Consider the following 22888-nt stretch of genomic DNA (forward strand, 5'->3'; position numbering starts at 1 on the left):
CCCATATGGAGAGCCCTGGGAAAGAAAGTTTTCCTCATGGATGACAGATGAAGCAGGAATTGGGAGAGCGGGGGAAAAAGGGGTGGATCCTCTTCCAAAGCGGAAGAGGGTGACAGTATATAATCACAGGAGGGACACTTGGCATCACGGTAGCACAGTGATTAGCACTGTTGCTTCACAGCACCAGGGTCCCAGGTTCGATCCCCGGCTTGGGTCACTGTCTGTGCGGAGTCTGCACTTTATCACCATGTCTGCGTGGGTTTCCTCCGGGCGCTCCGCTTTCCTCCCACAAGTCCCGAAAGACGTGCTTGTTAGGTGAATTGGACATTCTGAATTCTCCCTCTGTGTACCCAAACAGGCGCTGGAATGTGACGACTAGGGGCTTTTCACAGCAGCTTCACTGCAATGTTAATGTAAGCCTACTTATAACACTAATAAAAATAACATCTGATTATGTGTATGTCATTTACAGTGTGTATTTATTATATGTCCTATGTTTTTTCATGTATAGAATGAGCTGCCTGGACTGTACACAGAGCAATACTTTTCACTGTACCTCGGTACACATGACAATAAATCTAAATTAAATCAATTTGCTGCCACACCACCCCCCCCTGTCCTGGCAAGAGTCAGTCACATTGCTGTGGGTCTGGAGTCACATGTGGGTCAGAGTGGGTATAGAGTGCCTGTGTCAGATAGGTTTTTACAACAATCGACGATAGTCGTCATGGTCACCATTACTGAGATTTGATTAATTGAATTCAACCTGCACCGGCTGTTGTGGTGGGATTCAAACCCATGGCCCCAGAGCATTGAGCCTGGGCCTCTGGATTAGTAAGCCAAGTGACATGACCACAATGCCACCACCTCCTCCCACATCAACACTGTGGGTCTGACTGATGGAACATAAACGATGCTCATTCCATGGAACCCCGACAGTGCGGAAGAAGGCCATTCGACCCATCGAATGTGCAGCCGACCCTCCGAAAGAGCACCCACCTAGGCCCACTCCCCCGTCCTATTCCCGTAACCCCACCTAACCTGTGCATCTTTGGACACCAAGGGGCAATTTAGCCTGGCCAATCCACCTAAACTGCTGTGGCACCGCAAGGGGGGGGGGGGGGGGGGGGGGGGGGGGTGACATGCTGTGCATGCAGCTGACACCACTTACCCTTGTTAAAAAGTTAGGCAAACTTATTTTCTTGTGAGTGCATACATACATTGAAGTCTGTTTCCAACAGTCATCGCTCTGGCTTTTCCTGAAGTTAATAAATCCATTGAGTTTTAGTGTGGAGGCTTAGGTCATCACATCTGGACATTCAGCTGCGCGACAGGCTTACAACCCACTCTAAGTGAGTCACGCACGCCAGCACACGTCACCAGACCCTCCTCTGCCGCAGAGAAGACTCTGAAGAGTGCATTTGTTAAGCAATAACGCCAACCTCCCCAACCCACTCCACTCGCCTGGCGCAGACTCTTCGACTACATGGGGCAGCGCAATAGATGTGGGCCCTATTGGTAAACAAAAAAATCCCCGGTGTCCATAATCTCAAACCCGCCTGGTGTGGCCAAAATAAACCAACAAGAAGTGAGCAGGCCAGTGGCTCGGCCATTTAGGATGCTGAACGAGCTTGCAGAAGTAGCCTCATTCTGCCGGAAGACACAGCACCTCCCCAACCCGGTAACCACAGCAACCTCGGGGGAGGGGCGGAGACACAGCATCTGCATCACGAAAACTGGTCCTTATTCTTTGGGGACCGGGTCACTGAGGAGAAGCAGCCGCTCCGGTTAAACATTCCTCTGTGCACCATATCTCTGACCCAAGTGCAGCAATTCCGACTCTCTTCCCGTTATTACCGCGTCACGAAAAAGAAGATAAAGAGGGACCAGAGACAGACCGATTCTGGTCCTCACCTAACCTTTCACACATTTTTCATCGTCAGGAGTGACTGGGTGAGAGCACAAGTGGGAAATCCGGACGGGTTCACTGCCTTAACCCAGCGTCACTGAGCTCCTCGAGCACAATCTTCAGCAATGGTCAGGATTCAAACTGAGGGTTCCCTAATGTGTCGGAGTCCAGTGACATTTAACCACCTCCTCCACTCCCTCATATCTTTGATCTAGCTTTTCTGTATTTCTCATAGAGTCATACAGCACAGAAAGAGGCCCTTCGGCCCATCCAGTCTGCGTCGGCCATCAGGCACCAATCTATTCTAATCCCTTTTGCCAGCACTTGGTCGGTAGCTTTGTATGCAATGACATTTCAAGAGCTCATCTAATTGCTTCTTAAATGTTGTGAGGGTCCCTGCCTCCACCGCCCTTTCAAACAGCGAGTTCCAGATTCCCACCACCCTCTGGGTGAAAACACTTTCCCCAAATTCACTCTACACCTCCTGCCTCTTACCTTAAATCTATGCCCCTTGTTATCGACCCCTCGCCGGTTGTGGCTATGCGGAGCTAAGTCGCACGTTCGTCAGTTCCCGCTAAAAACAGACTTTTGGGCTCTTTTCAGGGCCTATAACGGCGCTTGTTCGACGTTTCCCGGTGTGGGAAGGGAACAGCAACATTCCCCCGATAGTGTATGGAGTGGACCAGGAGCGGGGCGATTTAAAAAGTGGCATTGAAGCAAAGAAGGGTGCGAGGGAGGAGGACCGGGATGGCGGCGGGCGGAGACCAGGCAGCGTGGAGGCAGTGGGCGCAAGAGCAGCAGGAGCTTCTCCAGCGCTGTTTTAAGGAACTGAAAGCAGAGCTGCTGGAGCCGATGAAGGCTTCAATCGATAAGCTGCTGGAGACCCAGACGGCCCAAGGGGCGGCGATCCTGGAGGTCCGGCAGAAGGTCTCGGAAAACGGGGAAGAGATCCTGGGCCTGGTGGTGAAGGTGGAGGCGCACAAGGCGCTCCATAAGAAATGGCAGGCGAGGTTCGAGGAGTTGGAGAATCTAAGGGGACTGAATGGGTCGGTCAAGCGGGCCCGGGTGTTCGCACACCTGAAGGGGCTGAAGGCGGATGTGGCCATGCTTCAGGAGACGCACCCGAGGGTGGCGGATCAGGTAAGGTTGAGAAAGGGGTGGGTAGGGCAGGTGTTCCATTCGGGTTTGGATGCAAAAAATCGGGGGTTGACGACCTTGGTGGGGAAGAGAGTGTCGTTCGAGGCATTGAGCATTGTGGCAGACAATGGCGGTAGGTATGTGATGGTAAGTGGCAAGCTGCAGGGGGAGCGGGTGGTGTTGGTCAATGTATATGCCCCGAATTGGGACGATGCGGGGTTCATGCGGCGTATGCTGGGTCGGATTCAGGGGGCCTGATAATGGGGGGAGATTTCAACACAGTGCTGGACCCGGCATTGGATCGCTCTAGGTCTAGGACGGGCAGGAGACCGGAGGCAGCCAAGGTGCTGAGGGGGTTCATGGACCAGATGGGAGGGGTGGATCCATGGAGGTTTGCGAGGCCGGGGGCCCGGGAATTTTCATTCTTCTCCCATGTCCACAAGGCCTACTCCCGGATTTACTTTTTTGTCATGAGCAGGGCGCTGATTCCGAGGGTGGAGGATACGGAGTACTCGGCGATAGCCATTTCTGCTCCTGCTCTACACTGGGTGGACCTCGGGTTGGGGGAGGAGAGGGACCAGCGCCCGCTGTGGCGCCTAGAGGTGGGGTTGCTGGCGGACGAGGAGGTGAGCGGGCGGGTCCGGAAGTGTATAGAGAGGTACCTGGAGGCTAATGACAATGGGGAGGTACAAGTAGGGGTGGTCTGGGAGGCGCTGAAGGCGGTGGTCAGAGGAGAGCTGATCTCCATTAGAGCACACAAGGAGAGGGGGGAGAGGAGAGAGAGGGAGAGGTTGGTGGGGGAGATGGTGAGGGTGGATAGGAGGTACGCAGAGGCCCTGGAGGAGGGATTGCTTAGGGAGCAGCGTAGCCTCCAGGCTGAGTTTGATTTGTTGACCACCAGGAAGGCGATGGCGCAGTGGAGGAAGGCACAGGGGACGGTATATGAATACGGAGAAAAGGCGAACCGTATGCTGGCGCACCAGCTTCGGAAGCGAGAGGCAGCTAGGGAGATCGGGGGAGTTAGGGATGGAGGAGGGAGCACGGTGCGAAGTGCGGTGGGTATCAATGGGGTCTTCAGGGACTTCTACGAGGAACTGTACCGGTCTGAGCCCCCACTGGAAGAGGGAGGGATGGGTCGCTTCCTGGATCGGCTGAGGTTTCTGAGGGTGGAGGAGGGGCAGGTGACGGGGTTGGGGGCGCCGGTTGGGTTGGAGGAGTTGGTCAAAGGGATAGGGAACATGCAGGCGGGGAAGGCACCGGGGCCGGATGGGTTCCCGGTTGAATTTTACAAGAAGCATGCGACCCTGCTGTGCCCGCTGTTGGTCAGGACCTTTAACGAGGCTCTGCCCCCGACGATGTCTAGAGCGCTGATTTCCCTGATCCTGAAGCGGGACAAGGATCCCCTAAAGTGTGGGTCATATAGGCCAATCTCACTCTTAAATGTAGACGCAAAGTTGCTGACAAAGATTTTGGCCATGAGGATAGAGGACTGTGTGCCGCAGGTCATATACGAGGATCAGACGGGGTTTGTGAAAGGGAGGCAGTTGAATACTAATGTACGGAGGTTCTTGAATGTTATGATGCCGCCGATGGAAGGGGAGGCAGAGATAGTGGCGGCGATGGAAGCGGAGAAGGTCTTTGATAGGGTGGAGTGGGGGTACCTGTGGGAGGTGTTGAAAAGGTTTGGGTTCGGGGAGGGGCTCGTCAGGTGGGTGAGGCTGCTGTATGAGGCCCCGTGGAGGGGGCTGGTGCGGGGTGGGGAGGAGCATCGGGTGTCGCTCTATGTGGATGATTTGCTGCTGTATGTGGCGGACCTGGTGGGGGGAATGCCGGAGGTGATGAGGATCCTTAGGGAGTTTGGAGATTTCTCCGGGTACAAGCTTAATATGGCCTCGGTGTGGTCCCCGATTCGGGGAAACCACCGGTTTGTCCCGGGGAGGATGGACGGAGGGTTTCTGAGCTGGCACAGGGTAGGTATTAGAAGGATGGGGGACCTGGTTGTGGACGGGAAATTCGCGAGCCTGTATGAGCTGGAGGAGAAGTTTGGGCTCCCCCCGGGGTACACCTTCAGATATATGCAGGTAAGGGCGTTTGTTTGGCGGCAGGTGGTGGATTCCCATGGCTGCCGCCAAGCGGGGTCCTGGACAGGGTGCTGTCGGGGGGGTGGGTTGGAGAGGGGAGGATCTCGGCAACATATCAGGTGATGCAGGAGTAGGAGGAGGCCTCGGTGGAGGAGCTAAAGGGTAAGTGGGAGGAGGAGTTGGGTGAGGAGATTGACATGGGGATGTGGGTGGATGCCCTGGGGAGGGTGAACTTTTCCTCTGCTTGCGCAAGGCTCAGCCTCATACAATTTAAGGTGCTGCATAGGGCTCACATGTCGGGGCAAGGATAAGCCGGTTCTTTGGGTGCGAGGACAGTTGTGTTATGTGCTCAGGGAGCCCAGCAAATCACACCCATATGTTCTGGGCTTGCCCAGCGCTGGAGGACTTTTGGAAGGGTGTAGCAAGGACGGTGTCGAGGGTGATAGGTTCCAGGGTCAAGCCGGGCTGGGGGCTCGCAATATTTGGGGTGGCAGAGGAGCCGGGAGTGCAGGAGGCGAAAGAGGCCGGTATTCTGGCCTTTGCATCATTCATTATTTATGCTTATTGGGGGGGGGGGGGGGGTTGTTCTTTTCTTTCTGTATTTTGTTGTTGATATTTTGTGAAAATTTGAATAAAAATTATTTTTAAAAAAAATGTTATTGACCCCTCTACTAAGGGGGGGAAGGTTCCTTCCTATCTGCCGTATCTATGTCCCTCATAACTTTGTACACCTCAATAAGGCCCCCACTCAGCCTCCTCTGCTCCAAGGAAAACAACCCCAGCCGAAGCAGCCTCTCGATAGCTGAAACTCTAGAACTGGCAACATCCTGGTGAATCGGCTCTGCACCCTTTAGTGTGCAATCACCCCTTCCAATACTGTGGCCACCAGAACTGCAGAGGGTACTCTAGCTGTGGTCTAACCTGCGTTTTATACAGCCCCTCTCACTCCATGAACTGTGCAAGTGTCCGATCCAGCCGCAAATTGGCCGAGCGAAGTTAGAAAACTCACCTTTCAGAAGCAGGGAGTTGGTACAGCTGTGCATTGCTGCTGTAAGGCTGCTGTCTGCGACGAGCTCTTTACGATTTCCTAACAGGCTGTATTTAGGAGCAAGAGCAAATCCTGCACTCAAATACCACAAGAAAACCTGCTCGTTACGAGACCGTAATTTTACATCAGAACAAAATATTCCAAAACACCAAGCCATTTCCTCTTCAGATTCTTCTCTCTCGTGTCATCCTGGAACTTGTTCAATGTTAGAGAAAAAAAGCAAGTGGGGGAGGGGTGGGGGGAACCAGGCAACTTGCTTTCTATAGTTTGCCTGGTAAGCAAAAAGATTGTAAAATTCAAACTCTCAATTAACCAGGAAGACCAATAAAATGATTTTTTAATAATTTCTTTACAGGAAAAGAATGAGGATTAGCATTTATATATTGCTTTTTACAATCACACGGCAAACTCCCACAAAGACACGCACACTGCAAACTCCCACAAAGACACGCACATGGCAAACTCCCACAAAGACACGCACATGGCAAACTCCCACAAAGACACGCACATGGCAAACTCCCACAAAGACACGCACATGGCAAACTCTCACAAAGACACGCACACTGCAAACTCCCACAAAGACACGCACACTGCAAACTCCCACAAACACAGGCAAACTGCAAACTCCCACAAAGACACGCACACTGCAAACTCCCACAAAGACACGCACATGGCAAACTCCCACAAAGACACGCACATGGCAAACTCCCACAAAGACACGCACATGGCAAACTCCCACAAAGACACGCACATGGCAAACTCTCACAAAGACACGCACACTGCAAACTCCCACAAACACACGCACACTGCAAACTCCCACAAAGACACGCACACTGCAAACTCCCACAAAGACACGCACATGGCAAACTCCCACAAAGACACGCACATGGCAAACTCTCACAAAGACACGCACATGGCAAACTCTCACAAAGACACGCACACTGCAAACTCCCACAAACACACGCACACTGCAAACTCCCACAAAGACACGCACACTGCAAACTCCCACAAAGACATGCACATGGCAAACTCCCACAAAGACACGCACACGGCAAACTCCCACAAAGACACGCACACGGCAAACTCCCACAAAGACAGGCAAACTGCAAACTCCCACAAAGACACGCACACTGTAAATTCCCACAAAGACACGCACATGGCAAACTCCCACAAAGACACGCACACTGCAAACTCCCACAAAGACACGTACACGGCAAACTCTCACAAAGACACGCACACTGCAAACTCCCACAAACACACGCACACGGCAAACTCCCACATAGACACGCACATGGCAAACTCCCACAAAGACACGCACACTGCAAACTCCCACAAAGACACGCACACGGCAAACTCCCACAAAGACACGCACATGGCAAACTCCCACAAAGACACGCACATGGCAAACTCTCACAAAGACACGCACACGGCAAACTCCCACAAAGACACGCACACGGCAAACTCCCACAAAGACACGCACACGGCAAACTCCCACAAAGACACGCACACGGCAAACTCCCACAAAGATACGCACACGGCAAACTCCCACAAAGACACGCACACGGCAAACTCCCACAAAGACACGCACACGGCAAACTCCCACAAAGACACACACACGGTAAACTCCCACAAAGACACGCACATGGCAAACTCCCACAAAGACACGCACACGGCAAACTCCCACAAAGACACGCACACTGCAAACTCCCACAAAGACACGCACAGGGCAAACTCCCACATAGACACGCACACTGTCGTTAGTGTGACTGGAGGCTGGTATCCAGTGGAGTACCACAGGGACAAGTGTCTGTGATATATATATATATATATATAAACTATGCAGAAGAAACTGTGGGAAGGATGGTAAGTAAGTTTGCAGATGAAACAAAGATTGGTCGCGTGGTTGACATGGAAGAAGGTCTTACGTTGCAGAACGATTTATTTATTTATTTTTATTTTTTTGAAATATATTTAGAGTACCTAATTCTCTCTTTTTTTCCAATTAAGGGGCAATTTAGCATGACCAATCCACCTACCCTACACATCTTTGGGTTGTGGGGGTGAGACCCACGCAAACACGGGGAAAGTGCAAACTCCACATGGACAGTGACCCGGGGCCAGAATCGAACCCGGGTCCGCGACACCATGACACAGCAGTGCTAACCACTGTGCCACGTGCCGCCCTACAGAAGGATTTAAACTTATTGGTCAGATGGGTAGGTCATAGGCAGATGGAATTTAACACTCAAAAGTGTGAGGTGATGCACTTTGGAATGAGCAACATGTCAAGTGAGTTTTCAATGAATGTCAGGACACTTGGAAGCTCTAGATTCCTGAAGGTGGCAGGACAGATGAATAGGGTAGTTAAGAAGACAGACGGGACAAGTGCCGTTATCAGTCGTGACATAGATTATAAGAACAGGGAGGTTATTTTGGAGCTGTACAGGACCTTGGTTAGGCCACAGCTGGAGTACTCTGTTCAGTTCTGGTCACTGCACAATAGAATAGAATGAAGAAGATCGCTTATTGTCACAAGGAGGCTTCAAATGAAGTCCCTGTGAAAAGCACCTGGTTGCCACATTCCGGCGCCTGTTCGGGGAGGCTGGTACGGGATGTGATTGCACTGGAGAAGATGCAGGGGAGACTCACCGGGATGTTGCCTGGGATGAAGCATTTTAGCTATGAGGAGAGGCTGGATGAGCTTGGGTTGTTTTGTTTGGAGTAGAGAAGGCTGAGGGGGGACCCGATTGAGGTGTACAGGATTGAAGGGCATGGACAGGGTAGATAGAAAACAGTTGTTCCCCTTAGTTGAAGATTAATAATAAGAAGGCATAATCTTAAGGTGAAAAGGCAGGAGGTTTAGAGGGGATTTGAGGAAACTTCCTTTCACCCAGAGAGTGGTGGAAATCTGGAACGCACCGTCTGATGGGCGAAGGGCCTTTTCTGTATTGTATGATTTTATGAATAACATTTAATGCTGTGATGAATGTTGGAATTTCTGCTATGTTATATTATGGGTATTTGGTGCATTAAGGATTAAAAGCCTGGGTTAGGAGTGTTTTTAAAGAATCTTGGGTTAAAAGATTTTGGGGAGCCAGTAGTGCTATTAAAGCATCGTAAAAGGCTGGCCCATTGGAATATGTTTTGGATTGAGGGGATTCCCTGAGGAATCAGCTTGGGAAGATGATGTAATTACTGGGAGGAGCCAGGGTATCACGCATTTTGCAGAAAAGCAGCGTTAGTTAGTGGAGTTGTAAATGGAGCTGTGAACAGAAGTCAAGCATTTTGCTCTTGCAATACGTCTGTTGTCAGATTAGCAGTCTTTCCAAGCAAGTTCAGACTTGTCTGATTAGAAGTGAGCTGGAACAAGCTTCTGAAGGAATACAGCCAGAGTGCCTGCATAGTTCTGACAGGATTCTGACTGCCTTTAAAGCAGTGTCGAAGGACCTGTTTGTCTCAAAGTAGAGTATCCATATACCTCTGTAAAACCGGTATTCTTGAGTGCTAAATGTATTTAACAGTGGATTGAGAGCGGAGATGAGTTTTTTGTTGTTTCAGTGGGAATAAAGATAGCAGTTAAGGGTTACTGTGTTCACTGCCTTGATTAGCATGGTTTAAGGGGTAATTGTAAGTTATTTTCTTGTGTGATGTTAAAGATATTTCAATATTGTGTCGTAATAAAGTTTATTTTAATATACCATATCCTTGTTTTGTGTGCAAATCACCCCTGGAGCGAGGCATCCTTTCCTCAGACTTACACAATTAAAATCAAATATTGGGGTCTGTCTGGTATCCGAGCCACTGTTGGGGTCGGATCCTGGATTGTAATAATGCCCTCTTGAATGCTTCGATACCCTCACCTGTCCTGTACTGAATGAAGTGTTTGACGATCACTCAGCCCTGTTTGGTATTACAGTTCCATGGCTCCCTTTTTTATTGTCAAATCTACACACTTGGAAATGTTATGCTTACCCAGTTGGAGATGATTACTTCTGGGGAACAAAACCATTTTCAGTTGAGGCACCCAACATAAGCGTCCGATACGGTGCAGGTCAAACATCAACGCTGCCTCCCAGCAATTGGCCAGAGCCCACCCTCCAGGATGTAACTATTTACCCTTCCCACAACCGCTAGCGAAATCATCGAGAAGATTCCGGAGTCTGCTTATCGTGGTGACCACCAATTAAATCAATTTAGCAGTTAGTCTCCAAGATCGATAACGTGTGTCAACTTAACGATGTGGGCCATTGCCCACCCGAAACTGAACTGACTTTCTGGACGTATTTCACATTGACCCTTACAGCGAGCAGACAGTGGCAACTTTCATCTCGTCACTCTGGAGCTGGAATTGACCTGGGTCACGGAGCTGAAACAGTGGCGTCTAATCGCAGCATCGCTGTCTCCCAGTGTCTTACATTATACGCATCGACCTGTCAAAGCCACTACGAGTTGTCATAAAGAAGCTTCGGAACATAACTATGTATAATTGTCCTTAAAAAATAATTCAAGGTTCATTATTAAATCTGTCAGCTAGCCCCATTCACCACCAATTTATAGGCAGCCATTTTGAATCACTTCACTGAGTTCAGTAATAGGCAGTGCTGCTCGCATACATTGAGAAGGCCGAAAGGATTCTACACGGAGGGTTATTCTGTAACCAGACACAGTTTTAACCTTGTCGCCTGAGAGCTCTACTGATCATTTTTGTTTACCCTGGGACACCCTTCAAAACATTGAGAAATGTTGGCCAATCAATGCAAAGCCGACAAGTTGTGACTCAGCCCAAGGAATCATTAGCAGGAAGTGAAGTGTAAAATTAAGCTGCAGTGATTGACCAGGAAGGACATGGTCCAGCAGGTGAGGCGGCTCCAGAATGGACAGTTTCACAATGCTTTGGGGTTAACATTCTGCTTTCCTCCTCTTCAAGGCACAGCACCCACTGATCACACAGCACTACAGCCCCTGGTCACACAGCACTGCACCCACTGATCACACAGCACTGCACCCACTGATCACACAGCACTGCACCCACTGATCACACAGCACTGCACCGAGATCACACAGCACTACACCCCATGGTCACACAGCACTGCACCCCCTGGTCACACAGCACTGCACCCCCTGGTCACACAGCACTGCACCCCCTGGTCACACAGCACTGCACCCACTGATCACACAGCACTGCACCCACTGGTCACACAGCACTGCACCCACTGATCACACAGCACTGCACCCACTGGTCACACAGCACTGCACCGAGATCACACAGCACTGCACCCACTGATCACACAGCACTGCACCGAGATCACACAGCACTACACCCCATGGTCACACAGCACTGCACCCCCTGGTCACACAGCACTGCACCCCCTGGTCACACAGCACAGCACCCCCTGGTCACACAGCACTGCACCCCCTGGTCACACAGCACTGCACCCACTGATCACACAGCACGGCACCCATTGATCACACAGCACGGCACCCACTGGTCACACGGCACTGCACCCCCTGGTCACACAGCACTGCACCCACTGGTCACACGGCACTGCACCCCCTGATCACACAGCACTGTACCCACCGGTCACACAGCACTTCACCCACTGGTCACACAGCACTGCACTGAGATCACACAGCACTGCACCGAGATCACACAGCGCTGCACCCACTGATCACACAGCACTGCAAAGAGATCACACAGCACTGCACCCACTGGTCACACAGCACTGCACCCACTGGTCACACAGCAACGCACCCACTGGTCACACAGCAACGCACCCACTGGTCACACGGCACTGCACCGAGATCACACAGCACTGCACCGAGATCACACAGCACTGCACCCACTGATCACACAGCACTGCACCCACTGGTCACACAGCACTGCACCGAGATCACACAGCACTGCACCCACTGGTCACACAGCACTGCACCCACTGGTCACACAGCGCTGCACCCACTGATCACACAGCACTACACCAAGATCACACAGCACTGCACCCACTGATCACACTGCACTGCACCGAGATCACACAGCACTGCACCGAGATCACACAGCACTGCACCCACTGGGCACACAGCACTGCACCCACTGATCACACTGCACTGCACCGTGATCACACAGCACTGCACCCACTGATCACACTGCACTGCACCGAGATCACACTGCACTGCACGCACTGATCACACAGCACTGCACCGAGATCACACAGCACTGCACCCACTGGTCACACAGCACTGCACCCACTGGTCACACAGCACTGCACCGAGATCACACAGCACTGCACCCACTGCTCACACAGCACTGCACCCACTGGTCACACAGCACTGCACCGAGATCACACAGCACTGCACCGAGATCACACAGCACTGCACCCACTGGTCACACAGCACTGCACCCACTGGTCACACAGCACTGCACCGAGATCACACAGCACTGCACGCACTGATCACACAGCACTGCAACCACTGATCACACAGCACTGCACCCACTGGTCACACAGCACTGCACCAAGGTCACACAGCACTGCACCCACTGGTCACACAGCACTGCACCCACTGGTCACACAGCACTGCACCCACTGATCACACAGCACTGCACCCACTGGTCACACAGCACTGCACCCACTGGTCACACAGCACTGCACCCACTGGTCACACAGCACTGCACCCACTGGTCACACAGCACTGCACCCACTGGTCACACAGCACTGCACCGAGATCACACAGCACTGCACCGAGATCACACACCACTGCACCAACTGGTCACACAGCACTGCACCGAGATCACACAGCACTGCACCGAGATCACACAGCACTGCACCCACTGGTCACACAGCACTGCTCCGAGATCACACAGCACTGCACCGAGATCATACAGCACTGCACCCACTGATCACACAGCACTGCACCCACTGATCACACAGCACTGCACCCACTGGTCACACAGCACTGCACCCACTGGCCACACAGCACTGCACCGAGATCACACAGCACTGCACCCACTGGTCACAGAGCACTGCACCCACTGGTCACACAGCACTGCACCCACTGGTCACACAGCACTGCACCCACTGGTCACACAGCACTGCACCGAGATCACACAGCACTGCACCCACTGGTCACACAGCACTGCACCCACTGGTCACACAGCACTGCTCCCACTTATCACACAGCACTGCACCGAGATCACACAGCACTGCACCCACTGGTCACACAGCACTGCACCCAGTGATCACACAGTACTGCACCCACTGATCACACAGCACTGCACCCACTGGTCACACAGCGCTGCATCCATTGATCACACAGCACTGCACCCACTGGTCACACAGCACTGCACCCACTGATCACACTGCACTGCACCGAGATCACACTGCACTGCACCGAGATCACACAGCACTGCACCGAGATCACACAGCACTGCACCGAGATCACACAGCACTGCACCGAGATCACACAGCACTGCACCGAGATCACACAGCACTGCACCCACTGATCACACTTCACTGCACCGAGATCACACAGCACTGCACCGAGATCACACAGCACTGCACCGAGATCACACTGCACTGCACCGTGATCACAAAGCACTGCACCCACAGCACATGCACCCACAGCACTGCACCCACTGATCACACTGCACTGCACCGAGATCACACTGCACTGCACGCACTGATTACACAGCACTGCACCGAGATCACACAGCACTGCACCCACTGGTCACACAGCACTGCACCCACTGATCACACAGCACTGCACCGAGATCACACAGCACTGCACGCACTGATCACACAGCACTGCAACCACTGATCACACAGCACTGCACCCACTGGTCACACAGCACTGCACCCACTGGTCACACAGCACTGCACCCACTGATCACACAGCACTGCACCCACTGGTCACACAGCACTGCACCCAATGGTCACACAGCACTGCACCGAGATCACACAGCACTGCACCGAGATCACAGAGCACTGCACCCACTGATCACACAGCACTGCACCCACTGGTCACACAGCACTGCACCCACTGGTCACACAGCATTGCACCCACTGGTCACACAGCACTGCACCGAGATCACACAGCACTGCACCCACTGGTCACAGAGAACTGCACCCACTGGTCACACAGCACTGCACCCACTGGTCACACAGCACTGCACCCACTGGTCACACAGCACTGCACCGAGATCACACAGCACTGCACCGAGATTACATAGCACTGCACCCACTGGTCACACAGCACTGCACCCACTGGTCACACAGCACTGCACCGAGATCACACAGCACTGCACCAAGATCACACAGCACTGCACCCACTGGTCACACAGTACTGCACCGAGATCACACAGCACTGCACCCACTGGTCACACAGCACTGCATCCACTGGTCACACAGCACTGCACCGAGATCACACAGCACTGCACCGAGATCACACAGCGCTGCACCCACTGATCACACAGCACTGCACCCAGTGATCACACAGCACTGCACCCAGTGATCACACAGCACTGCACCCAGTGATCACACAGCACTGCACCCAGTGATCACACAGTACTGCACCCACTGATCACACAGCACTGCACCGAGATCACACAGCACTGCACCCACTGGTCACACAGCACTGCACCGAGATCACACAGCACTGCACCCACTGGTCACACAGCACTGCACCCACTGATTACACAGCACTGCACCGAGATCACACAGCACTGTACCGAGATCACACAGCACTGCACCCACTGGTCACACAGCACTGCACCCAGTGATCACACAGTACTGCACCCACTGATCACACAGCACTGCACCGAGATCACACAGCACTGCACCGAGATCACACAGCACTGCACCCACTGGTCACACAGTACTGCACCCAGTGATCACACAGTACTGCACCCACTGATCACACAGCACTGCACCCACTGGTCACACAGCACTGCACCCACTGGTCACACAGCGCTGCACCCACTGGTCACACAGCACTGCACCCACTGGTCACACAGCACTGCACCGAGATCACACAGCACTGCACCAAGATCACACAGCACTGCACCCACTGGTCACACAGTACTGCACCGAGATCACACAGCACTGCACCCACTGGTCACACAGCACTGCATCCACTGGTCACACAGCACTGCACCGAGATCACACAGCACTGCACCGAGATCACACAGCGCTGCACCCACTGATCACACAGCACTGCACCCAGTGATCACACAGCACTGCACCCAGTGATCACACAGCACTGCACCCAGTGATCACACAGCACTGCACCCAGTGATCACACAGTACTGCACCCACTGATCACACAGCACTGCACCGAGATCACACAGCACTGCACCCACTGGTCACACAGCACTGCACCGAGATCACACAGCACTGCACCCACTGGTCACACAGCACTGCACCCACTGATTACACAGCACTGCACCGAGATCACACAGCACTGTACCGAGATCACACAGCACTGCACCCACTGGTCACACAGCACTGCACCCAGTGATCACACAGTACTGCACCCACTGATCACACAGCACTGCACCGAGATCACACAGCACTGCACCGAGATCACACAGCACTGCACCCACTGGTCACACAGTACTGCACCCAGTGATCACACAGTACTGCACCCACTGATCACACAGCACTGCACCCACTGGTCACACAGCACTGCACCCACTGGTCACACAGCGCTGCACCCACTGATCACACAGCACTACACCAAGATCACACAGCACTGCACCCACTGGTCACACAGCACTGCACCCACTGATCACACTGCACTGCACCGAGATCACACAGCACTGCACCGAGATCACACAGCACTGCACCGAGATCACACAGCACTGCACCCACTGGTCACACAGCACTGCACCCACTGGTCACACAGCACTGCACCGAGATCACACTGCACTGCACGCACTGATCACACAGCACTGCACCGAGATCACACAGCACTGCACCCACTGGTCACAAAGCACTGCACCCACTGGTCACACAGCACTGCACCGAGATCACACAGCACTGCACCCACTGGTCACACAGCACTGCACCCACTGGTCACACAGCACTGCACCGAGATCACACAGCACTGCACCGAGATCACACAGCACTGCACCCACTGGTCACACAGCACTGCACCCACTGGTCACACAGCACTGCACCGAGATCACACAGCACTGCACGCACTGATCACACAGCACTGCAACCACTGATCACACAGCACTGCACCCACTGGTCACACAGCACTGCACCCACTGGTCACACAGCACTGCACCCACTGGTCACACAGCACTGCACCCACTGATCACACAGCACTGCACCCACTGGTCACACAGCACTGCACCCACTGGTCACACACCACTGCACCCACTGGTCACACAGCACTGCACCGAGATCACACAGCACTGCACCGAGATCACACAGCACTGCACCCACTGGTCACACAGCACTGCTCCGAGATCACACAGCACTGCACCGAGATCATACAGCACTGCACCCACTGATCACACAGCACTGCACCCACTGATCACACAGCACTGCACCCACTGGTCACACAGCACTGCACCCACTGGCCACACAGCACTGCACCGAGATGACACAGCACTGCACCCACTGGTCACAGAGCACTGCACCCACTGGTCACACAGCACTGCACCCACTGGTCACACAGCACTGCACCCACTGGTCACACAGCACTGCACCGAGATCACACAGCACTGCACCCACTGGTCACACAGCACTGCACCCACTGGTCACACAGCACTGCTACGAGATCACACAGCACTGCACCGAGATTACATAGCACTGCACCCACTGGTCACACAGCACTGCACAGAGATCACACAGCACTGCACCGAGATCACACAGCACTGCACCAAGATCACACAGCACTGGTCACACAGTACTGCACCGAGATCACACAGCACTGCACCCACTGGTCACACAGCGCTGCACCCACTGGTCACACAGCACTGCAACGAGATCACACAGCACTGCACCGAGATTACATAGCACTGCACCCACTGGTCACACAGCACTGCACAGAGATCACACAGCACTGCACCGAGATCACACAGCACTGCTCCGAGATCACACAGCACTGCACCCACTGGTCACACAGCACTGCACCCACTGGTCACACAGCACTGCACCGAGATCACACAGCACTGCATCCACTGGTCACACAGCACTGCACCCACTGGTCACACAGCACTGCAACGAGATCACACAGCACTGCACCGAGATTACATAGCACTGCACCCACTGGTCACACAGCACTGCACAGAGATCACACAGCACTGCACAGAGATCACACAGTACTGCACCGAGATCACACAGCACTGCACCCATTGGTCACACAGCACTGCACCCACTGGTCACACAGCACTGCAACGAGATCACACAGCACTGCACCGAGATTACATAGCACTGCACCCACTGGTCACACAGCACTGCACAGAGATCACACAGCACTGCACAGAGATCACACAGTACTGCACCGAGATCACACAGCACTGCACCCACTGGTCACACAGCACTGCACCCACTGGTCACACAGCACTGCACCGAGATCACACAGCACTGCATCCACTGGTCACACAGCACTGCACCCACTGGTCACACAGCACTGCACCGAGATCACACAGCACTGCACCGAAATCACACAGCACTGCACCCAGTGATCACACAGCACTGCACCGAGATCACACAGCGCTTCACCCACTGATCACACAGCACTGCACCCACTGGTCACACAGCACTGCACCGAGATCACACAGCACTGCACCCACTGGTCACACAGCACTGCACCCACTGGTCACACAGCACTGCACCCACTTATCACACAGCACTGCACCGAGATCACACAGCACTGCACCCACTGGTCACACAGCACTGCACCCAGTGATCACACAGTACTGCACCCACTGATCACACAGCACTGCACCCACTGGTCACACAGCGCTGCATCCATTGATCACACAGCACTACACCAAGATCACACAGCACTGCACCCACTGGTCACACAGCACTGCACCCACTGGTCACACAGCACTGCACCCACTGATCACACTGCACTGCACCGAGATCACACAGCACTGCACCGAGATCACACAGCACTGCACCGAGATCACACAGCACTGCACCCACTGATCACACTTCACTGCACCGAGATCACACAGCACTGCACCGAGATCACACAGCACTGCACCGAGATCACACTGCACTGCACCGTGATCACACAGCACTGCACCCACAGCACATGCACCCACAGCACTGCACCCACTGATCACACTGCACTGCACCGAGATCACACTGCACTGCACGCACTGATTACACAGCACTGCACCGAGATCACACAGCACTGCACCCACTGGTCACACAGCACTGCACCCACTGATCACACAGCACTGCACCGAGATCACACAGCACTGCACCCACTGGTCACACAGCACTGCACCGAGGTCACACAGCACTGCACCCACTGGTCACACAGCACTGCACCCACTGATCACACAGCACTGCACCGAGATCACACAGCACTGCACGCACTGATCACACAGCACTGCAACCACTGATCACACAGCACTGCACCCACTGGTCACACAGCACTGCACCCACTGGTCACACAGCACTGCACCCACTGATCACACAGCACTGCACCCACTGGTCACACAGCACTGTACCCACTGGTCACACACCACTGCACCCAATGGTCACACAGCACTGCACCGAGATCACACAGCACTGCACCGAGATCACACAGCACTGCACCCACTGATCACACAGCACTGCACCCACTGGTCACACAGCACTGCACCCACTGGTCACACAGCATTGCACCCACTGGTCACACAGCACTGCACCGAGATCACACAGCACTGCACCCACTGGTCACAGAGAACTGCACCCACTGGTCACACAGCACTGCACCCACTGGTCACACAGCACTGCACCGAGATCACACAGCACTGCACCCACTGGTCACACAGCACTGCACCCACTGGTCACACAGCACTGCACCGAGATCACACAGCACTGCACCGAGATTACATAGCACTGCACCCACTGGTCACACAGCACTGCACCCACTGGTCACACAGCACTGCACCGAGATCACTCAGCACTGCACCGAGATCACACAGCACTGCACCGAGATCACACAGCACTGCACCAAGATCACACAGCACTGCACCCACTGGTCACACAGTACTGCACCGAGATCACACAGCACTGCACCCACTGGTCACACAGCACTGCATCCACTGGTCACACAGCACTGCACCGAGATCACACAGCACTGCACCGAGATCACACAGCGCTGCACCCACTGATCACACAGCACTGCACCCAGTGATCACACAGCACTGCACCCAGTGATCACACAGCACTGCACCCAGTGATCAAACAGCACTGCACCCAGTGATCACACAGTACTGCACCCACTGATCACACAGCACTGCACCGAGATCACACAGCACTGCACCCACTGGTCACACAGCACTGCACCGAGATGACACAGCACTGCACCCACTGGTCACACAGCACTGCACCCACTGATTACACAGCACTGCACCGAGATCACACAGCACTGTACCGAGATCACACAGCACTGCACCCACTGGTCACACAGCACTGCACCCAGTGATCACACAGTACTGCACCCACTGATCACACAGCACTGCACCGAGATCACACAGCACTGCACCGAGATCACACAGCACTGCACCCACTGGTCACACAGTACTGCACCCAGTGATCACACAGTACTGCACCCACTGATCACACAGCACTGCACCCACTGGTCACACAGCGCTGCACCCACTCATCACACAGCACTGCACCAAGATCACACAGCACTGCACCCACTGGTCACACAGCACTGCACCCACTGGTCACACAGCACTGCACCCACTGGTCACACAGCACTGCACCGAGATCACACAGCACTGCACCCACTGATCTCACAGCACTGCACCGAGATCACACAGCACTGCACCCACTGATCACACAGTACTGCACCCACTGATCACACAGCACTGCACGGTGATCACACAGTACTGCACCCACTGGTCACACAGCACTGCACCCACTGGTCACACAGCGCTGCATCCATTGATCACACAGCACTACACCAAGATCACACAGCACTGCACCCACTGGTCACACAGCACTGCACCCACTGATCACACTGCACTGCACTGAGATCACACAGCACTGCACCGAGATCACACAGCACTGCACCGAGATCACACAGCACTGCACCGAGATCACACAGCACTGCACCGAGATCACACAGCACTGCACCCACTGATCACACTTCACTGCACCGAGATCACACAGCACTGCACCGAGATCACACAGCACTGCACCGAGATCACACTGCACTGCACCGTGATCACACAGCACTGCACCCACAGCACATGCACCCACAGCACTGCACCCACTGATCACACTGCACTGCACCGAGATCACACTGCACTGCACGCACTGATTACAAAGCACTGCACCGAGATCACACAGCACTGCACCCACTGGTCACACAGCACTGCACCCACTGATCACACAGCACTGCACCGAGATCACACAGCACTGCACGCACTGATCACACAGCACTGCAACCACTGATCACACAGCACTGCACCCACTGGTCACACAGCACTGCACCCACTGGTCACACAGCACTGCACCCACTGATCACACAGCACTGCACCCACTGATCACACAGCACTGCACCCACTGATCACACAGCACTGCACCCACTGATCACACAGCACTGCACCCACTGGTCACACAGCACTGCACCCACTGATCACACAGCACTGCACCCACTGGTCACACAGCACTGCACCGAGATCACACAGCACTGCACCCACTGATCACACAGCACTGCACCGAGATCACACAGCACTACACCCCATGGTCACACAGCACTGCACCCCCTGGTCACACAGCACTGCACCCCCTGGTCACACAGCACTGCACCCCCTGGTCACACAGCACTGCACCCACTGATCACACAGCACTGCACCCACTGATCACACAGCACTGCACCCACTGGTCACACAGCACTGCACCCACTGATCACACAGCACTGCACCCACTGGTCACACAGCACTGCACCGAGATCACACAGCACTGCACCCACTGATCACACAGCACTGCACCGAGATCACACAGCACTACACCCCATGGTCACACAGCACTGCACCCCCTGGTCACACAGCACTGCACCCCCTGGTCACACAGCACAGCACCCCCTGGTCACACAGCACTGCACCCCCTGGTCACACAGCACTGCACCCACTGATCACACAGCACGGCACCCATTGATCACACAGCACGGCACCCACTGGTCACACGGCACTGCACCCCCTGGTCACACAGCACTGCACCCACTGGTCACACGGCACTGCACCCCCTGATCACACAGCACTGTACCCACCGGTCACACAGCACTTCACCCACTGGTCACACAGCACTGCACTGAGATCACACAGCACTGCACCGAGATCACACAGCGCTGCACCCACTGATCACACAGCACTGCAAAGAGATCACACAGCACTGCACCCACTGGTCACACAGCACTGCACCCACTGGTCACACAGCAACGCACCCACTGGTCACACAGCAACGCACCCACTGGTCACACGGCACTGCACCGAGATCACACAGCACTGCACCGAGATCACACAGCACTGCACCCACTGATCACACAGCACTGCACCCACTGGTCACACAGCACTGCACCGAGATCACACAGCACTGCACCCACTGGTCACACAGCACTGCACCCACTGGTCACACAGCGCTGCACCCACTGATCACACAGCACTACACCAAGATCACACAGCACTGCACCCACTGGTCACACAGCACTGCACCCACTGATCACACTGCACTGCACCGAGATCACACAGCACTGCACCGAGATCACACAGCACTGCACCGTGATCACACAGCACTGCACCCACTGATCACACTGCACTGCACCGAGATCACACTGCACTGCACGCACTGATCACACAGCACTGCACCGAGATCACACAGCACTGCACCCACTGGTCACACAGCACTGCACCCACTGGTCACACAGCACTGCACCGAGATCACACAGCACTGCACCCACTGGTCACACAGCACTGCACCCACTGGTCACACAGCACTGCACCGAGATCACACAGCACTGCACCGAGATCACACAGCACTGCACCCACTGGTCACACAGCACTGCACCCACTGGTCACACAGCACTGCACCGAGATCACACAGCACTGCACGCACTGATCACACAGCACTGCAACCACTGATCACACAGCACTGCACCCACTGGTCACACAGCACTGCACCCACTGGTCACACAGCACTGCACCCACTGGTCACACAGCACTGCACCCACTGGTCACACAGCACTGCACCCACTGATCACACAGCACTGCACCCACTGGTCACACAGCACTGCACCCACTGGTCACACAGCACTGCACCCACTGGTCACACAGCACTGCACCCACTGGTCACACAGCACTGCACCCACTGATCACACAGCACTGCACCCACTGGTCACACAGCACTGCACCCACTGGTCACACACCACTGCACCCACTGGTCACACAGCCCTGCACCGAGATCACACAGCACTGCACCCACTGGTCACACAGCACTGCACCGAGATCATACAGCACTGCACCCACTGGTCACACAG

At 54.3% G+C, this 22888-nt stretch overlaps 1 protein-coding gene across 1 annotated transcript in view; it reads right to left on the reverse strand.

Moving 5' to 3' along the window:
• clip2 (CAP-GLY domain containing linker protein 2) overlaps window positions 1–6346 on the reverse strand; it is a 114046-nt gene extending 107700 nt beyond the window's left edge. The window contains 1 exon segment of the mRNA XM_072469292.1: window positions 6137–6346. Coding sequence (XP_072325393.1) covers window positions 6137–6332 — 196 coding nt within the window. The 5' untranslated portion in view covers window positions 6333–6346.
• Window positions 6347–22888: the final 16542 nt, after the last annotated feature.

The sequence above is a fragment of the Scyliorhinus torazame genome, chromosome 12 (genome assembly GCF_047496885.1).
Source record: "Scyliorhinus torazame isolate Kashiwa2021f chromosome 12, sScyTor2.1, whole genome shotgun sequence".
Taxonomy (NCBI): Eukaryota; Metazoa; Chordata; class Chondrichthyes; order Carcharhiniformes; family Scyliorhinidae; genus Scyliorhinus; species Scyliorhinus torazame.